Here is a 20,786-nt window from a genome sequence, read left to right on the forward strand (position 1 = left end):
GCACAACCTGCGAGACGAGGTAGACAATTGAAATTTGGTGAAATTATAGCTTTTGGTCCCTAACCGACGGGAAAATTCCAAGATGTTCAAATTTTTCACCTTTTACCCCCAAAGATATCGAAATATAGAGGCAATTTTAATGACTGTGCATGCATTCCTTTTGAGCTATTTTTTGGCTAAACGGTAAGTCGTATCACAAAACGGATGGCACAATGTCCCTTCAATTCGGAGTGATCTACAACTTTGGTCCTGTGACATTTTGTCGTATCTCTCTCCCTTATACGTTAAATTTGGCCGTATTTCTGGATTGTTCGTAAATTTGGTGATTTTTACAAGTATATTTTATTGTTTGACACACTTATAAGAATGATAGGATCATCACGTTGTGTGCGCACATTGGCACGATTAAGGGACATATGTGTACCAAATTTCATGATTCTAGCTTATACATAAGTAGGCAAAATGTAATGTAAAATGTTAAAAATGCACCCAAATTTCACCCTATTCAAACTTTGAACTCAATTTACCCCCTTAATATGGGAGATATGGGGAAATGGTTTAGAAACAAACATGTAGAGCGATAAATGAGGCGTCTGATGGCGCAAACCGTTTCTTAATATCATAAACCGTTTAGGAGATATGAATCTCGAAGAGGAAGTCTGCACTTTTCAACGTGCTCATGCTTATCCGTCATCTATATATATAAAAGCAAGTCGGGCTGGAGCGATGTATATATAAATATTTAAAAATGAAAAAAGACGTGAATTAATGAGGCACTTCCAGAAATCTCAGAAATTTGAAACTTGGTACGAGGGAAACTGATGACCCCAGGATCCCTAGAAAAATCGCAAATTCTCAAAATTCCCTGAAGGGGGCACGCTGGGGGGGCTCAAATTTTGGGCTCAGCATAAGAACACAGTCGTATAGTATATCCAAAACGATAACCTATAGGTTTCGTGGGCTTAAAAATTTTCGGGAATTTCCTCATTTTTATGCCCCATCCCCCCAAATCAAGATGGCGGCACAACCTGCGAGACGAGGTAGACAATTGAAATTTGGTGAAATTATAGCTTTTGGTCCCTAACCGACGGGAAAATTCCAAGATGTTCAAATTTTTCACTTTTTACCCCCAAAGATATCGAAATATAGAGGCAATTTTAATGACTGTGCAGACATTCCTTTTGAGCTATTTTTTGGCTAAACGGTAAGTCGTATCACAAAACGGATGGCACAATGTCCCTTCAATTCGGAGTGATCTACAACGTTGGTCCTGTGACATTTTGTCGTATCTCTCTCCCTTATACGTCAAATTTGGCCGTATTTCTGGATTGTTCGTAAATTTGGTGATTTTTACAAGTATATAAGAATGATAGGATCATCACGTTGTGTACGCACATTGGCACGATTAAGGGACATATGTGTACCAAATTTCATGATTCTAGCTTATACATAAGTAGGCAAAATGTAATGTAAAATGTTAAAAATGCACCCAAATTTCACCCTATTCAAACTTTGAACTCAATTTACCCCCTTAATATGGGAGATATGGGGAAATGGTTTAGAAACAAACATGTAGAGCGATAAATGAGGCGTCTGATGGCGCAAACCGTTTCTTAATATCATAAACCGTTTAGGAGATATGAATCTCGAAGGGGAAGTCTGCACTTTTCAACGTGCTCATGCTTATCCGTCATCTATATATATATAAAAGCAAGTCGGGCTGGAGCGATGTATATCTCTCATCACAAACAACTTTCGTTGTGTTCATAATTTACCTTACTCTTCAAATGACGGAGAAATTTACTATTTTCTGCCGATACCATGCTCGGCATTGAGGGACCGACAGAGCGATAACGAATATATGGGTTACCATGGCAACGTCTCTGACTGCTTGCCAGCAGGGAAGTAACGTATTGTCATTTTCCTCATCATTCCTTTAAATTCGTGGTTGTTCCTTGGGTAGAAAGCAAGAGAGTCGTCAATCGGCCATTCTGCGGGATATTGGCGGAATATCATTGGAGGTTATAACCGTCCTCGAATAGCATAAGTAATAACACAAATATTCATCTTCTTATCTGATTACTTAAGAATCCCTGCGCCTAAATTTCTCTCCGATTACCGCTTTCTTATATCCATAACTCACTCCGGCATAATTTATTGAGGAGCATTTGATTTTCCAATACATTCACTTGGTATTTATATATTTGTCGTCATCCGGATGTCCTCTGTTATAATCTATTTTCTATTAATTTCAACTTACTAAACTGTATTACTTTCTTCCTTAATTACCACGTATGTATGCGAGTGCTAATCCCGAATGCTGTACACTCTTTCCTTTGAGGAAATATTCTAAGCTATGCAAATGTATAACTTCTGGCCCAGGAAAATTCCGAAATATGGATGCAATTTTAACGGCGGTGCAGACCTTCGTTTCGGGGTAATTGGTGCCTAATCAGTAAGTCGTATCAAAAGTCACAAAGCAAATTGCGTTTCATTTTGGAGAGATCTACAACTTTTGTCCTGTGACTTTTCGTCGTATTTCTATCCCTAATACATTAAACACAAGTTGATTTTGTACTTTTACACGTATATGTTATCATTTGGCACACTTATAGGAAAGGTAGAATCATGACATTCGGCACGCACATTGACATGACCATTGGCAATGTTATAGCCAAATTTTATGATTCTAGCTGTCACATGAGAATCAAAAATATAAAGTAGCATTCAAAAACTGTACAAGATTTCACCCCATTCAATGACTCTAACTCAATCTAACCCATAAATAAAGGAGATACGAGAAGATGTCATAGGACCAACCATGTAGAGCACTGAAAGGGGCGTCTGATGGTGAAGTCCGTTTGTAGATACGTCGTACAGTTGCAAAGCAGTAACTATCGAAATAAAGGTCTACACTTCTAGAGTATGTCTGTACATTGACAATTTTGGCGAAATTTCCGTACAGTTATCCGTTTCAGGTGTAATAATGACCATCTGCATATATTCTGTTTTGGTGTCTGTCTGTTTGTTTGTTTGTCTGTTTGTCTAAAACTTGGAAACTACTGGATATATTTCCACCAAACTTGATATTTAGAATCCATCTGTCCTTTGGTAGGTTTTAGGGCAAGTATTGTTTCTGAATCCCTGAATTGACTGGGGGATTATACGAAACCGAAACCGTCATTTTGCAACCAAACTTAATGTAAATTTAGCTGCCGTAATGGAAATTCATTTCTAGGCCTTTTTCCTCATGTGCATCATTTCAATACGAGGATTAATAAGGGAGATATCATTAACGGACCGTTTTCCGGTACAAGTCCCACCGGACTTAACTCAAGAGCGGGTGCGTGTAAAGCGTATGTTTTACAACTTGAAAACTACTGAAGATATTTGAGTCAAACTTTATATTAACATCCACCTGTCCAACGGTAGGTGTTAATCGTCAATAACATTTCATGTTCCCGGAATGGACTGGCGGTTTATAGGGAACCGAAATGGTGATTTTACTCTTCCAGAATATATACAGTACAAGACCAACCTGACTGGAAATCGACCAAACATGATGGAATTCCATCTCTAAAACTTTTTTTCATGTGCATTTTTTCGACAGGAGGATTAATAAGGGAGATATCATAAACGGTCCGTTTTTCCGGTTAAGTCCAGCGGATATAGCCCAAAAGGTGTTGTACGTGGAGCAGGTTCCTTATTTATCTATGTAAATAAAATCGTAACTACTGTGTGCCTGTACATAGACTATTTTGTCGAAATTTTCGTACAGCTACACGCTTAAGGGGTAATAATGATCATCTGCATATTTTTTGGTTTAGTATCTTGAAAGTTCTACTTTTTACACTTCTCACTGAAAACCCAGATTGCGGCATAATCTGCCAGTCGAGAAAGAAAACTGAAATTTGGCAAAATTTTACGACTTAGCCTGTAACGGGCGGAAAACTTCCAAGAGCTTTAAATTTTTCCCTTTCTATCCCGAAGAATATCGAAATATGGAGGCAATTTTAATGATGGTGCAGACCTTCGGGAAGTATCATCACATAACGGATGGCACAATCCCCGTTCAATTTCGAGTGATCTACAACCTTGGTCGTACGACTTTTTGTCGTATTTATATCCATTTTACGTTTGACTTTTCTCTATTTCTCGATCTTAAGTAAAGTAGTACTTTTCACATACATAATTCATACCTTCCATCACTTAGAGGAAAGATAGAATCATCATACTCTACACGAAAATTGGTCCACCCAGTAGCCATATGTGAGCCAAATGCTATGTATGTAGCTGTCACTTAATTATCCGAAAAGCAATGCAATGTGAGATAATCTTACACAAATTTTACCCAAGTTTCTAACTCAATCTGACCCATGAATAGATGAGATATCATATGACCAGCAATTTAGGCCGCTAAATCCGGCGTCTTATGGTACAATCTTTTCTCGATATGATGTACCGTTTAGAAGCAGTTACTCTGTAAATGAAGGTCTGCAATATTGTAAACAAGCACATACTTTCGTATGTCGAACTATATATATTCACTGATGTCGATTTTGTAGCGATCGAGAAAGGGTGTGTCTGCTATTGTAATCAGTACTCCGCACACCGACTATGACTGGCAGTAGGAATGGAGTCCTTCTCCAATTCCTGTGTAACTGGCATTAATGAGGCAGGCCTACCATTGTAATGAATAATTCACTTCTCGATTTGACTTTCAGAAGGCAAGGGAGCATGCAGCATACAGTCTTTGGCTGTAGGCAAGCGTTTCCGCAGTTATAAACAGATGTACCCATCTAAAATGTGACTGGCATTAGGCATACTGGCCTGCTATTTTGATGGAAACTCATCAACTTGGTGTGACTGGCAGGAAGCTGGCTGGCAGTTGGAAAAGGGGCCTATCATTATAATGATAACTGCACAACTCAATTTTGACTGGTTGTAGGGAAGTTTCCTGCCATTATAATAAAAACTCTTCAATTTGTAATATGTCTGGAGGTAGGAAAGGGGGCCTGCAATTGTAACGGAAACTCCCCAAATAGATTGTGACCGCGCAGTAGGCAATGGGGCCTGCAATTATAATGTAAACTTCCCAACTCGATTGTGAATCGCAGTAGGGAAGTGAGCCTGTCGTTATCATCACAAATCCGTAACAAGCACTTTACACTGGAAACAACGTATGGGGACCTCTGCATATTGTTTCTCGGATAACGCTAAGAGACATGCTATTTTAAAACAATCTTATTTACTGCATGTACAGTATTTACTTCAATATTCGTATACAATGCAGAATACCGTAGCGAAGCACGGGTACATTTGCTAGTAATAGTATAAGAGAAAATGGAGGAAAACCGTTTTTCCTATAAAACCCCCGTCGTTTCAAAGATTTTAAAATGATATGCATATCGAAACCTTCCCCGGGGTCAGTATACTCTAAATATGAAGTTTGGTTGAGATCTATCCAGCCGTTTCGACGTGATGGTGGAACAGACAAACAGACAGACAAACAGACAAACAGAAACAATTTTATTTATATAGATATAAACTATCCCACCAGTTGAACTGTATGTGTTGTAGACCATCGTGTCTTAACATATATTCTATTCAAATGGTTCTTCAGGTTTGGATGATTTTGCAGAGGCACGGTGATTCTTCCTCTATCCTCCGCAGTACCTCATCAGGCGATTACTTCTCCACCAGGATTACACCAGGTGTATGCGTAAGTCTTTTCCGGTTTCACTAAGAGATGGCGCCAGCGAACATTACGCAGCGTATGAATTTGAAATACATGTCAGTTTGTTCGTCTGGCATTAACACAAGTTGAGTCCGCCAAACACTAACGTCTGTGTTGTATCGTTCAGTGATCATGTCGACGTTTGTGCCTGAAAAAGAACATTTGTGGCACGCATTGCTTTTCTTATTTAATAAGAAAATGGCTGTGGAAAGTCTTTGCTTGCTGGTAGAAACATATGGTGAACACTTCCCATCGATTAGAACATGTGAGACATGGTTTCGACAATTTAAACATGGTGATTTCAATGTGAAAGACAGCGCGCACTCTGGTAGAACACAAAAATGCGACGACGAGCAATTACAGGCGTTACTGGATGATGACCCAGCTCAAACTCAACAGCAATTCGCACAATCATTAAATGTGTCGCAAGAAACAACCAGCAGATGTTTACGAGCTATGAAGAAGATCAGTAAATTCGGTAAATGGGTCCCACACGATTTGAATGCACGGCAAATGGAAAATTGCAAAGTCCCTTGTGAAATGCTGCTTCAACGCCACGAAAGAAAATTATTTCTGTACCGCATTGTGACGCGTGACGAAAAATGGATTTATTTTGAAAAACCGATCGTGGCTGTCGCCTGGCGAAGCCGGTCCTTCAACATTAAGGCCAAATCGCTTCGGCAAGAAGACCATAGTAGTATAATGGGAGAGTTCTGGCGCCTCCTCCGCCGCACGCCTCCGCCCGCCTCCTCCTCCGCCGCCGCCTCCGCCGCCGCCGCCGCCGCCCGCGGGAAATTTGAATTTTGGCGGGAAATTTGAATTTTGGCGCGAGATTTGAATTTGTAAACAAAGCCACGTGCTTTTTGACAGCTGTCATCGACAACAACGCATCGCTAACCTCACTGCTGCCATCTTGACGGGCCTAAACCTCACTAGTGCCAACTTAACCTAACTAGCATGAGGTAAACAAAGCCACGTGTTTTTTGACAGCCACGTGCTTTTTGACAGACAACAACGCATCGCTAACCTCAGTACTGCCATCTTGACGGGCCTAAACCTCAGTAGTGCCAACTTAACCTAACTAGTGCGAGATAAACAAAGCCACGTGCTTTTTGACAGCCACGTGCTTTTTGACAGATTTGTAAACAAAGCCACGTGCTTTTTGACAGCTCTCATCAACAACAACGCATCGCAAACCTCAGTACTACCATCTTGACGGGCCTAAACCTTAGTGGTACCAACTTAAACTAACTAGCATGAGGTAAACAAAGCCACGTGTTTTTTGACAGCCACGTGCTTTTTGACAGATTTGTAAACAAAGCCACGTGCTTTTTGACAGACAACAACGCATCGCTAACCTCAGTACTACCATCTTGACGGGCCTAAACCTCAGTAGTACCAACTTAACCTAACTAGCGCGAGATAAACAAAGCCACGTGCTTTTTGACAGCCACGTGCTTTTTTGACAGCTGTCATCCGCCATCTTTAAACTACAGAGCACCGTGCTGCCCTCTTTCGTCACCTGTCATCGGCAGTGCTGCCATCTTGACGGGCCTAAACCTTAGTGCTACCAACTTAACCTCACTAGCTCGAGATAAACAAATCCGCGTGCTTTTTTGATAGCTGTCATCCGCCATCTTTAATCTATAGAGCACAGTGCTGCCCTCTTTAGCTACTTACCTTTGAAATGTGGTGGCGGATAATTTGAAAAATGCTTTTCGACAAGCAGCCATCTTTAATCCAGAGAGAACAGTGCTGCCCTCTATGTGGTGGCGGCAAATTCCACGTGCTCTTGTTTGAAAACAAACTCACGTGCTTTTTTGACAGCTGTCATCTGCCATCTTTGAGCACAGTGCTGCCCTCTTTAGTTTGAAATGTGGTGGTGGTAAATTCCACGTGCTCTTGTTTGGAAACAAAGCCACGTGCAGCTGTCATCCGCCATCTTTAATCAACAGAGCACTGTGCTACTATCATGCGGGCAATTTCATCACCTGTCATCCGCCATCTTTAATCCACAGAACACCGTGCTGCCCTCTTTATGGCTACTACCTTAAGCACGTAGTAGCGGGCAATTTGAAAAGTTCTGTTAGCTATCATCCGCCATCTTTAATCAAGAGAGCACCGTGCTGCCATCTTTAGCTAGATACCTTTGAAATGTGGTGGCGGCAAATTGAAAAATTCCACGTGCTCTTGTTTGGAAACAAACTCACGTGCTTTTTCGACAGCTACCATCCGCCATCTTTAATCAACAGAGCATAGTGCTGCCCTCTTTAGTTTGAAATGTGATGGCGGCAAATTCCACGTGCTCTTGTTTGGTAAACATAGCCATGTGCTTTTTTGACAGCTGTCATCCGCCAACTTTAATACAGAGAGCACCGTGCTGCCCTCTTTATCGTAGTAGATGTAAATTCGTCACCTGTCATCCGCGGTGCTGCCATCTTTAGCTAGATACCTTTGAAAAGTGGTGGCGGATAATTTAAAAAGAAAAATTCTACAGCAGCCCTCTCTCGACGCTAATTGCATAAGATGGTGGCTATACATGACTCCTTAAGGGTGCTTACGCAAGATGGCTGCTATACACAGGTTCTTATGAGACGCCCTTGGGATGCTTGCGCAAGATGGCAGTTATACATGGCTCCTTATGAGATACCCTAGGGATGCTTGCGCAAGATAGCGGCTGATCTTATGGGATGGCTTAAGGGTCCTTGCACAAGATGGCTTGAGACGCCCTAAGGATGCTTGCGCAAGATGGCGGACACAAGATGGCAGCTATACATAACTCCTTATGAGACGCTTTAAGGGTGCTTGCGCAAGATAGTTGCTACTCTTAGCTTAGAGGCTAACGTGTCGTGATAGTTCGATTCATTAAATTTAGGGCTTAAATGCAAAATGTTAAATATATCGAAAACGGTGCACCGTAGAGCAAAACGGACAAAATTTTTCTGCCTAATACCTAGGTTCGCAGTATGAGGAACAAGAAAATCATAGTCTAATGATGAGATCAACGGTTCGGTTCCTACTTAGGCCCTTTGGCATTTGCTCTGTTTTAGCTTGAATTGAAGCGAGTCTTCGTAACATGATCAGGTCTAGCTATGGTAGAGAGTATAACGTACCGCGCAGGTTCGATTCATTAAATTTGGAGGCTTAAATGCAAAATGTTAAATATCTCGAAAACGATGCATCGTAGAGCAAAACGGACAAAATTTTTCCGCCTAATACGTAGGTTCGTAGTATCAGGAACAAGAAAAAACATAGTCTAATGATGAGATCAACGGTTCGATTCCTACTTAAGCCCTTTGGCATTCGCAGCTATCTATTTCTACAAGATGGTGGCTGCTCTTATGAGAAACAAGATGCCTTGAGACGTCCTAGGGATGCTTACGCAAGATGGCAGACACAAAATGGTGACTATACATAGCTCCTTATGAGACGGCCTAGGGGTGCTCGCACAAGATGGCGGCTACTCTTATGAAGAAAGCTAGCTTAGAGGCTACTGCGCAAGATAACAGCTGCTGTTATGCATGTGGTGGAGGGCAATTTGAAATTCTATGTGCTTAATCAACAGAGCACCCTGCTGCCCTCTTTAGCTGAAATGTGGTGGTGGATAATTTGAAAAATTCTTTTGACAGCTATCATCTTTAAAAACAATGGCGACTATACATAGGCTGTTAAGGTCTTATCATTCTCCTCCTCCTCCTCCTCCTCCTCCTCCTCCCCCTCCTCCTTCTCTACCTCCTCCTCCGCCTCTTATGTCAAGGCATAGCTTTATATCGAACAAGTTTAAACCTGCATCGCGAAGGCAAGCGTGTGCAGCGATAACATTATTATGCATGTTTAGACTTTCGAAACATAAGAAGAGTAGAATCAAACGCTGTACTCGATACGACATGTGATCAGAACATTGATTGATGCGTTCAGAAAAACAAAATAAGTGATCAAGACTAGAATCGAACAATGTACTCAATACATCATGTGTTTAGAATATGTCAGGGGATACGCTTGTTCTAAGAAGATCAGATTGAAACATAACAAGACTAGAATAGAACACTGTAATCGATGTTGTTAACTTCAACATGTGATCAGAACATTGATTGATGTGTTCAGAACACAAAATAAGTGATCATGACTAGAATCGAACACTGTACTCGATACAACATGTGATCAGAACATTGATCGATGTGTTCAGAACACGAAATAAGTGATCAAGACTAGAATCGAACACTGTACTCAATACAACATGTGTTTAGAACATGTTAGGGGGTACCCTTGTTCTAAGAAGATCAGAATGAAACATAACAAGACTAGAATCGAACACTGTAATCGATGTTGTTAACCTCAACATATGATCAGAACATTGTTTGATGTGTTCAGAGCAAAAGTACAATTTTGATGATTTGCTTAGTGTAAAATCAAAAACTATGGAAACACACTGTGCACATATCGCGTAGCTAACTCGCTCAGTAAGCAATATTGCAAAACTACAACTTCAATGATTTGCATAGTGTAAAAATCAAAAACACACTGTACCCATACTGCGCAGCTAACTCGCTCGGTAAACGATATAGCCAAAGTATAACTTCAAATTATTTACCTTCCATCATTCGTCTTGTGTGTAAAAATCAGTCGAACAAGTTATCGCATAAACATGGCTGAAAAAAAATCGTGATAGGGTATGGAACCCAGGGGTTACATCTTATCAGAAGGGCAAAAAGGATGAAAGGACTCTTCCTCCTCCTTACCGCACATTCCTTGAAGGGCTAATTGGCTGAAGGGCTAATGGGCTAAAGGGCTAAAGGGCTAATGGGCTAAAGGGCTAATGGGCTAAAGGGCTAAAGGAGCAACAACCTCGTCGATCGCTATCAGCAAGAACGCTTGTACTTTGTTAAGTGTAGAAAATTAATCTTTATTTGTAAATGGTTTCATGTTCAGAACAAGGAATGGAAAATCCCCGAGGTGCGATGAGTTACGTTTTTCGAACTAGTGTTTGGAACACTGAACTTTTCAAGATGATGGCAGAGAGTTTAGCAATGTTCTGTTGTTGGATTTTAAATTCCGCGCTACAACATGCATAAGGTGGTAGCCTTGAGGTTTACCGCCGTAAAGATGGCAAGAGTGAGGTTAACAATGTTCTGTTGTTGGATTTTAAATTCCGCGCTACAACATGCATAAGGTGGCAGCCTTGAGGTTTACCGCCGTAAAGATGGCAAGAGTGAGGTTAACAATGTTCTGCTGTTGGATTTTAAATTCCGCGCTATAACATGCATAAGGTGGCAGCCTTGAGGTTTACCGCCGTAAAGATGGCAGCAGTGAGGTTAGCGACGCTCTATTGTCCTTCAAAGTGAGGTTAGGGTTCGTCAAGAAGACAGCTGTCAAAAAAGCACGTGGCTATGTTTACCAAACAAGAGCACGTGGTCGTGACGTCACGGTCACGTAGTATGTTGCCTCAGCATGTAAAGTTCAATGTCTACACCTACGTAGTTAACACTCTGCTATGTTCACAAGATTTTTTACACATAACTATTCTTTATGCTTTAAGTTTATGCACATAGGCTATGCTAAGATAGCAGTACAAACACATGTGAACTTTGTACATTCTAATGGAATAAGTTTAGTACTGTGTGCATCATGGATACATGATGTGTGCACGCACGTGGAATTTGCCGCCACCACATAGAGGGCAGCACTGTTCTCTCTGGATTAAAGATGGCTGCTTGTCGAAAAGCATTTTTCAAATTATCCGCCACCACATTTCAAAGGTAAGTAGCTAAAGAGGGCAGCACTGTGCTCTATAGATTAAAGATGGCGGATGACAGCTATCAAAAAAGCACGCGGATTTGTTTATCTCGAGCTAGTGAGGTTAAGTTGGTAGCACTAAGGTTTAGGCCCGTCAAGATGGCAGCACTGCCGATGACAGGTGACGAAAGAGGGCAGCACGGTGCTCTGTAGTTTAAAGATGGCGGATGACAGCTGTCAAAAAAGCACGTGGCTGTCAAAAAGCACGTGGCTTTGTTTATCTCGCGCTAGTTAGGTTAAGTTGGTACTACTGAGGTTTAGGCCCGTCAAGATGGTAGTACTGAGGTTAGCGATGCGTTGTTGTCTGTCAAAAAGCACGTGGCTTTGTTTACAAATCTGTCAAAAAGCACGTGGCTGTCAAAAAACACGTGGCTTTGTTTACCTCATGCTAGTTAGTTTAAGTTGGTACCACTAAGGTTTAGGCCCGTCAAGATGGTAGTACTGAGGTTTGCGATGCGTTGTTGTTGATGAGAGCTGTCAAAAAGCACGTGGCTTTGTTTACAAATCTGTCAAAAAGCACGTGGCTGTCAAAAAGCACGTGGCTTTGTTTATCTCGCACTAGTTAGGTTAAGCTGGCACTACTGAGGTTTAGGCCCGTCAAGATGGCAGTACTGAGGTTAGCGATGCGTTGTTGTCTGTCAAAAAGCACGTGGCTGTCAAAAAACACGTGGCTTTGTTTACCTCATGCTAGTTAGGTTAAGTTGGCACTAGTGAGGTTTAGGCCCGTCAAGATGGCAGCAGTGAGGTTAGCGATGCGTTGTTGTCGATGACAGCTGTCAAAAAGCACGTGGCTTTGTTTACAAATTCAAATCTCGCGCCAAAATTCAAATTTCCCGCCAAAATTCAAATTTCCCGCGGGCGGCGGCGGCGGTGGAGGCGGCGGCGGAGGAGGAGGCGGGCGGAGGCGTGCGGCGGAGGAGGCGCCAGAACTCTCCCATTATACTACTGACCATGCTTTGTGTCTGGTGGGACCAGAGCGGTATTGGGCATTGTGAACTTTTGAAACTCGGCAAAACCGTTAATGCACAACACTATCGCCAACAAATGATTAATTTAAATCTCGCATTGATCGAAAGACGACCGGAATGGGCCACAAGACTTGGCAAAGTGATTTTGTTACACGACAATGCACCGTCTCACACAGCAAAGACATTTGGAAATCGCTTGGATGGGACATCCTTCCGCACCCGTGGTTTCCCATTTTCACACCAGGCAAATGCTGGGGCTGTACCTTAATTAAAGCCACGGTCACTTCCTTCCCACTCCTAGCACTTTCCTGTCCCATCGTCGTCATAAGACCTATCTGTGTTGGTGCAACGTAAAGCAACTAGCAAAAAAAAAAAATCTTCCGCACCCGCCGTACTGCCCCGACCTGGCGCCATCTGACTATCACCTCTTCGTATCAAAGGGGCACGCGCTCGCAGAGCAGCACTTCAACAATTTCGAGGACGGTGGAAAATGGCTCGACGAATATTTCGCCGCAAAGATAAGCAGTTTTTATGGCTTGGTATTCGTAACTTACCTAAAAGATGGGCGAAGTGTGTTGAAGCCGATGGCCAGTATTTGGAATAAACAAACAATGAATTTCTCTTGAAAATTGCGTGTTTTCTTTACCACAAAAACCGGCAAAAACTTATGCATACACCTGGTATTGAGTATCCTGTGACAACACAACATCTTGAATTAACTCATTATCTTCCTTTCTCTCTCTTCAAGTATCTAAGTCTCACATCCATACAGCAGCGTATTCCAAACAAAAGTTCTGACGAGATATTTTCGGAGGTGCGTGTCAATGCTGCTAGTTGTAAAGAGGTTCCCTTTCTTGTTAAAGATGGTTTTAGCCTGGTGGATGCGGCTTACAACATCCGACCTTGACCTACCATCCTATGTGACTTTACTCCCCTGGTAGGCGAAGGACTGTACTGTCTCTAGCCTCCCGCCACCTAACGAACACCGGGCCCCCGTGCCATTTCTGCTGACCACCATAACTCTAGAATTAACTTTTTTATTTTCATGTTGTAGGAAATGCTGAGGGCGTCTTCCATCTGCGTCAGAGTCACTTCTAACTGTTCCTTATCTTCAGAAAATACTGCGATATCGTCGGCAAATCGTGACATGTCTATTTATTGTCCTTGGATCTTAATTCCTCCTATTGTTCCAATCCTATCTCTGACTTTATCTAGTGCTCTCTGTATGTACTCGTGGAACAGCACAGGTGATAGTTAACAGTCCTGTCGTACTCCTTGCTTGATGCTCGCTTCTTATTGGTGTTCCCCACACCTCACCGCCGCGACATCGTCTCTGTACAGGCTGAATACCACCTTCCTGTCCTTGTACTCCACGACATATTCCCTCAGCATCCTAAAGAGAACTCTCCAGTCAACCTTGTGGAATTCTTTTTCCAGGTCGACAAAGGCAATGAAATGAAATGGCGTATGGCTCTTACTGTTGTGCCGGGAGTGTCCGAGGACATGTTCGGCTCGTTAGGTGCAGGTCTTTTAATTTGACACCCATAGGTGACCTGCGCGTCGTGATGAGGATGAAATGATGATGAAGACGATACATACACCCAGCCCCCGTGTCAGCGAAATTAACCAATGATGGTTACAATTCCCGACCCTGCCGGGAATCGAACCCGGGACCACTTGACCAAAGACCAGCACGCTAACCGCTTAGTCATGGAGCGGAGAACAAATGCAATGTGCAAGGGCAAGTCAATACGTATCTGCAATTTTGCTCTAATTGTCTTGCTAATTGCTCTAATTACAGATACTTATTGACTTGACTACGTATATATTCTATCCTTTCCTTAGTCTTTCTTCAATAATCAGACTGAGACAATATTAAATAATGTGAGCCTCCCCCTTATTACCATTTTGAACTGGCCCTGTGGCCTAGAATATTGGTGTCAAACGGCTTACGCCAGCATACCTTTTTTTAAAGTTACGGTAGACAGCGGGCCATTGTCTGGCCTTGTGGTTGGTTGAGTATAACTGCGCATGCGCTGGCCTACTACCCGGCAAAACTTGTCTCCTTGCTCGCTTGCCGACGCGAGACTCAGTTCGCTTCAGTCAGCCATGATGTGCGCTTGTGTGTTTGTGAACTACGCAATGGAGAGGTGGATTTCCAGAAAACCCCCGTGATACCTGCATTAACGGGGATTTTCCCCGTATGAACTAGTTGGAGCCCTCCGGCCATTTCTTCTGATCATATTTTTGGATTTATTTTTCGTCTGGATACTTCCCAACGAGGTCTGGATGCCGGTCGTGTGACTGTATTTCTTCGTCAACAATGTCAGGTTTAAATTCCTCTCATTTCTTCATCACCAAAGGTATGTACCAGTGTTTGAAATCATTTTAAACGTCGTCCTGAAGAGGATTTTGATATTTTCGAAGATTTCTGGAAAAATAATAATAATAATAATAATAATAAATATTTGGACTTCGCCGTTAAATTAATACCTATGTGCGTGTGTGGTATCGAAAATCTGAAAAACAGTTTCGGCAACTAATCACAGTAATGTGGAAGGTTCACCGTGAACTAAATTGGAATTATTAATTTAAAATTTAAACGAATTATTTTTGGCACTTTAAATTGTTACTCTCCTTGTAAACCAAGGTACAGTCTCCAAGGTACCGAGCTTTACCTTCTTCGGCTTTCTGTTTACCTTTTCTGTGTTTTGTTTTCTAATTCGTTTGGTATGTTTTCTTCTCCCCTCCCCCTTCTGGGGTTTTGGGTGAATTAACATTTATTTTCTCTTCCCAGTTTTCCTCCTTTGGGAGGCGTTGCTTTTGTTTGCTGGTTACCTTGGCAACGTTTTGGTGTGTGGATTTGTTGTCGGGTTTTAATGTTGTCTGGCGTGGGAGCTGGTGTGCATCTAGAAGTATTTGTTTCTGAGTTGAGTGTATCGTTCTCTGTTTCAAGTTAATTTATTAATTTCGACCGCCCTTTAACGTGGTGTTACTATTTTCTTGCCCCGAAGGAGTTTTGTTTTTACGTGAAATTCCATATGTCCTGGAAACTGTCCTTGGTGAAAACTGAACGTTTTTAATTTTGGTAATTATGAGAAGCGGCCGCGTTGAAGATCCATTTTATTGAATAATTGTTAACTTAGTTTTTTATTTAAATAACTATCCGTGATCGATCACATTTTATTTCAAGGTAGTATTTATGTAAGGAAGTCTATTGGTTTTCCGTTGTTTTCTGAACACATTTTATTAGGTACGGAGGTCATCCCTTTCTTTCTTTGTTGTTTTCATAAAATTTTCAATTTATTATCTGTTAAAGAGTATTTATTTACCATTAATTGTTAATTAATAATGAATTAATTTTCCTTTTAAACCATACCTGGGTATTTTCTGTTTAATTCTATTTATTGTTAATTTCCTTTTCCACCTTTCAACTTTACGTTGATTTTATTTACATTTTGGCTTTACGTCTTAAAATAAATATAGGTTTTATCAACTTAATGACTTGGTTTGTTACCTACAATTTGCCCTTCATTAAAAAATTTTTTTAACCTCATGTAAATGCTGGTTTTCATTCGCCACGTTCGGTGGAGCACTGCCACCGATTTTCTTGTGCATTAACTTCCACGGCCTTAAGTCGTCTTCCTCCGCTGCTTCCGGTAAGTTTTTCTATGGTTTCTTGTTTTTTATATTGTGATTGTACCTTTGTTGTCCTTCTTCTTGTGCCCTTCATTCTCCCTCGTGTTCGCTATTACTCCCATTCTGGGGCGGACACGCTAGCAACCTTCTCGCCAGGGTCTCTATCTATCTCTCTCTCTCTCTCTCTTTCTCTCTCTCTTTCCTCTCTCTTCTACTCTCACCCTGATGGGTAAGGTTATTCACCTCATCATCCCTAGGTGGTACCGGGGTCCTAGAGGGTGGTGAGCGGTGAGAAGACGTAGTCCCAGAATCAATTCCCGGGTGCCCATAATACCTCTTATGAATACAAATTGGTTATCAGTGAGCAATGTCTCTATTCTTCCCACAATCCTTCTCAGAAAGATAGAGATCAGTATCTTGAAGGCATGTGCTACTAAGCTGGTGGTCTTGTGTTGCTCACATATTTTTGCGGATGTTTTCTTCGGAAGCGGCACTATAGAGCATTTTTTTAATCTGTTGGAAGCTCCCGAGTTTCATAAATACAGTATTCTGGACCAGAAGATAAAGCTTATCGAACATCTGCTGTCCTGCAGCCTTAATTAGTTCAGCTGGGATATCATCGACTCCAGCAGCTTTCCCGAGCTGATTGACTGCTACGTTGAATTCATCACGCAGGATAGAGTCCCCCACGACTTCCGTGTCAACTTCTTCGAAGTTTTCAATGTCCAAATCTTCAAGGCCCCCAACATACAACTTTTAAAAATGTCGTTCCCATCTCTTCGCTATTTCTCTCTAATCATACAATAACCCTCCGTCTTCATTCTCACTTCCATTGCCTTTTATTCGATGGTCCCCAAAGATACATTTGATTTATTTATAGGTACATTCCAGTTTCTCCGCCTTAATCACCTATTCCGCTTCCTTACACTGGTCCCTTAGATACTGTTATTTAACTTATTTTCCTATTTATTTCATTCCTTAGTTTTCTGTACCGTATACGTCCTTCATCGGTGTTATCTGATTTCAGTTTGCGTCTAACCTCTATTTTCTCTCGTATATTGTTTTATAATCAACTCTTTCTTACATCGTGCTTTTTCTTCCAACTACTTCACTGGCTTCACCAATAATACTAGATTTCCACGACTCCCACCTTTCTTCAGTATTGATGTGACTGTTATTTGTCACAGCCCTGTTTGTTTGTTCTTTGTAAAACGACACAACTTCATCATCTTTCGGTCTCGATAGCCCCCATTTATGTCAAGTGCTCTTTTTCAGATTCTTATACTTGAGATCACCATCACCTATAACCATGTTATAATCATTGTCATGTCCTGCCTAGCTCCTACAGTTTATTTATTTTGTTCAGGAACATTTGCCTGACTAGAATGCATTTACAGCCTGACTTTTCATCCGTTTCATCATCACATCTGCTGTTCATCTCGCAACATTGTTGAGGTCTTTTCGTAGTCACTGGCACTCCTGTAACTTATTTTCTACTGTACACAGTAGAAAATCATCCGCAAAGAGCCTTATCTCTGATTCAAATTGTTACTCCATCCACAAAACAAAGCCCAGCATGTGTATTTAGAAGACAGTTCCTTGCAAAAGAGGTTAGATTCATTTTCTACCTATGTAACTCTGGTGGTTTTCGAAGAAATAATGCTTTTACACGTTAAATCGCGTGTTCCGGAGCACCCAAGCAAGGTTCGTCAACGGCGAGCATCGCTGACCTGGTAATATTGTTCAGTAGTCATGGTAACAAACTAACTGACAATGGTAGTGGTTGATGCCGTGATTGTTTGCGTAAGGTACGAAACTGCTTGATTTTTAGTCCCATTGATTAGGAAGAAGATAATGAAGGTGACTATAGAAATGACGTGGTAAACAAGAAGGAACGATCACGCAAAAAATGAGGGGAAACATAAAAAAGAGGGTTGAAAACCTATGTCTTTAAATCCCAATACCAATTAGCTGGAAATTTGTCAACGATAAGACTTTAAAACTGATCAACAATAACTTAATAGTGATTGACTGTTGTTAGTTGAAGAGTGCTCTGCTCTTATGCAGCCATTGATCTCCGCTAGATGGCTGTAATGACAAAAACTAACCCGTCAACAACGGGTGCACAACTTGTAATTTAATATAGTATAATACAAATTTATATAATATATTCTGTTTCAGGACACTGGTGATAGCAGTAACTTGCCTCAAGGAAGTACGAATAAGAAATCTAGAACCCATGAAGAAAACGATTCCGCGACATATTCAGCAAGAAAAAAGCTGAAGGTCTAAGAATGTAACCATTTTCAAGAACCTACATCCACATAATGTACCCAATGGAGGGTGTATTAGCCTGCTTACTGAAAACGAAACTACCTGATAAATCTTATGGCTCATTTGGACAGTAATTTGTTATATACAGTATATCCTTTGCTGTTTTAAACATGAATGATTAGATTTCGTCATTTTTTGAATTACATAGTTCAATATACCGTTAATTGATTTGACCTAATCTATGTTTATCTCCTTTATTGAAACTTGAGCTAATAAAATGCAATTAATTTTTTTTTTCTGGAGTTCACGTATAGGATGTATCAGAGCTTGTATTAAATGCAATGCCTAGCTTTGAACAAGGACGATTTGACCTGGTATGATATTTTAACTTCCTCCTGTAGTAAATATGAGTATAGGACAGCTGGGAAGACATGACCCAAACAAAGCAATGCGCGTAGCCACTGCCTATAGGGGTGGTAGGGAAAGAGGGTAAGGCCACAGACCAGTCTTGTGCGTTCAGCATGCAGGCACTTCTTCACTCTCTCTCTCACTCACTCTCTCTCTTCCTCCCTCTGAAGGTCAGACCATGGAGATCCTTTCCCATCCTGCGCGTGTTCGAGCCATGACCCACCTGTTGACCTATATACAGTACATTGCTGCATTGTACCAGGTCACATCACCCTTGTTGAACGCTATAGACCAGATATTTGTAACATTAATACATTATTCGAATACAGACCCGAAAAATCCCCAACTATGCTTTTGGAAAACTCAGTAAACTTAGTGTGTTGCTAAGAAATCAAAATAACACACTTAGAGACCTGTGTATTACACCGAACTTTGTCCTAATATTTAAACGATGAGATTCAGTTCTAGATAGTGGATCAGAGAACGGTACATTGATAGGGTCTTTCATAGACCTCGCTGTTATTGGGCATCTCCAATTTCCGCAGCTTCTCCTACTATTTTTGCTCGGCCTGGTTGCTCGTCAACTCTACATCAGCTCCCTGCCGATCTCAACAAAACAAGCGGCGGGACTCCGCACTGGAAGTTTGCCATCCCAGACTACACTTCACTCCTACCGCCATGTTCACTACCTCCACCACAACGACTACCACGAACTTCGCCTTCAACCTTCGATGTATTCCGCCCACAACTTTAACTTACTCCCATCCTTCACCAGTAATGTCTTCATGCGTTCCCATGCAACCTACCTCTGAACGCCCCAGACTTCTACGTATCCCACCCCGCTACTTCCATCACCAGAGAATCCCCGACACACCTGCTTCAACTACAGCAGCCATCGCACCGCCAACTTCGTCACCACCGCCACCACCGTCTCAACCCGCAATGTTTAGCTGCGTCATTCACCGCGTTGCCACAACCACCACCGAACAAGACGTCCTACGTGAACTTCAAGCAGCAGGCGTCCCAGCACGGCGAGTGTTCCGCATTCTGAACTCTTCTGTACCGACCACCTTAATATGCCTCAATCTACCGACAGAAGGCGAAGCCCATCGCCTCATCTCCCGTGAAGCACACTTCTACCGACGCCATCATCCAGTGGAACACTCTCGCCCCCCTCCTCAACCTTTCCCCAGACGTCCCTCTGTTGCTACACGTCATCGCACCTGGCCAGCTCATCCTCCCTACCTACCTAGTCACTACGTACGCCCACCCCTTACCGCAACTCGTTCTTTCTTCCACCCACCTCCCCCAACAGAGCTCTACAGACTCCTCACAACGTCACTAAGTCACATCGCCGCAGTCCTACAACTTCTCAACCCATTATTCCACCATAGCACTCCCGTATAAAACTCCACTCCTTCTACACACCCACTCTTCCTCGCATCTCCCTAGCAAAGAGGCCCCACTACTCCTCCTCAATGACTTCGTTTTCCCATCTTTCTCCTTCATCACATCTCACTCTTTTCTACACATCGCTAGGCCCGAAAGAGCGCGTCACACTTTGAGGGACCCGCCCCGCCCTTCGGGGAATGAAATACCTTGTCGCCGTCGTTGTCGTCATAGTATAGGTATATAGCTGGATGTACTGTATTTGAAAAAACATATTTGCAATCTTCGACCGTTTCCACTCCATAGTTCCCACGAATATACCGTCCCCTTCGACATGGTTTTCATTGATGTAATTTACGTCTTAACTGTCACTAAAGTTAATTACAAGTGAACTGTTCTTATTGTAACTGCCGGCTCCGCGGTGTAGGGGTAGCGTGTCTGCCTCTTACCCGGAGGCCCCGGGTTCGATTCCCGGCCAGGTAGGAAATTTTTACCAGGATCTGAGGGGTGGTTCGAGGTCCACCCAGGCTATGTGATTACAATTGAGGAGGTATCTGACTGTGAAATGACCGCCCCGG

The 20,786-nt window shown here is 42.1% G+C and overlaps 1 protein-coding gene across 2 annotated transcripts in view; it reads left to right on the forward strand.

Moving 5' to 3' along the window:
* The window catches only part of LOC136879179 (uncharacterized), a 96,935-nt gene extending 78,211 nt beyond the window's left edge, over positions 1–18,724 (forward strand). For both annotated transcript variants that reach the window (XM_067152949.2, XM_067152950.2), the window contains one exon: positions 18,319–18,724. In XM_067152949.2, coding sequence (XP_067009050.2) covers positions 18,319–18,429 — 111 coding nt within the window. In that variant the 3' untranslated portion in view covers positions 18,430–18,724. The remainder of the gene's footprint in view (positions 1–18,318) is intronic.
* The last annotated feature ends 2,062 nt before the right edge of the window (positions 18,725–20,786 follow it).

This window comes from Anabrus simplex, chromosome 8, assembly GCF_040414725.1.
Source record: "Anabrus simplex isolate iqAnaSimp1 chromosome 8, ASM4041472v1, whole genome shotgun sequence".
Classification (NCBI taxonomy): Eukaryota; Metazoa; Arthropoda; class Insecta; order Orthoptera; family Tettigoniidae; genus Anabrus; species Anabrus simplex.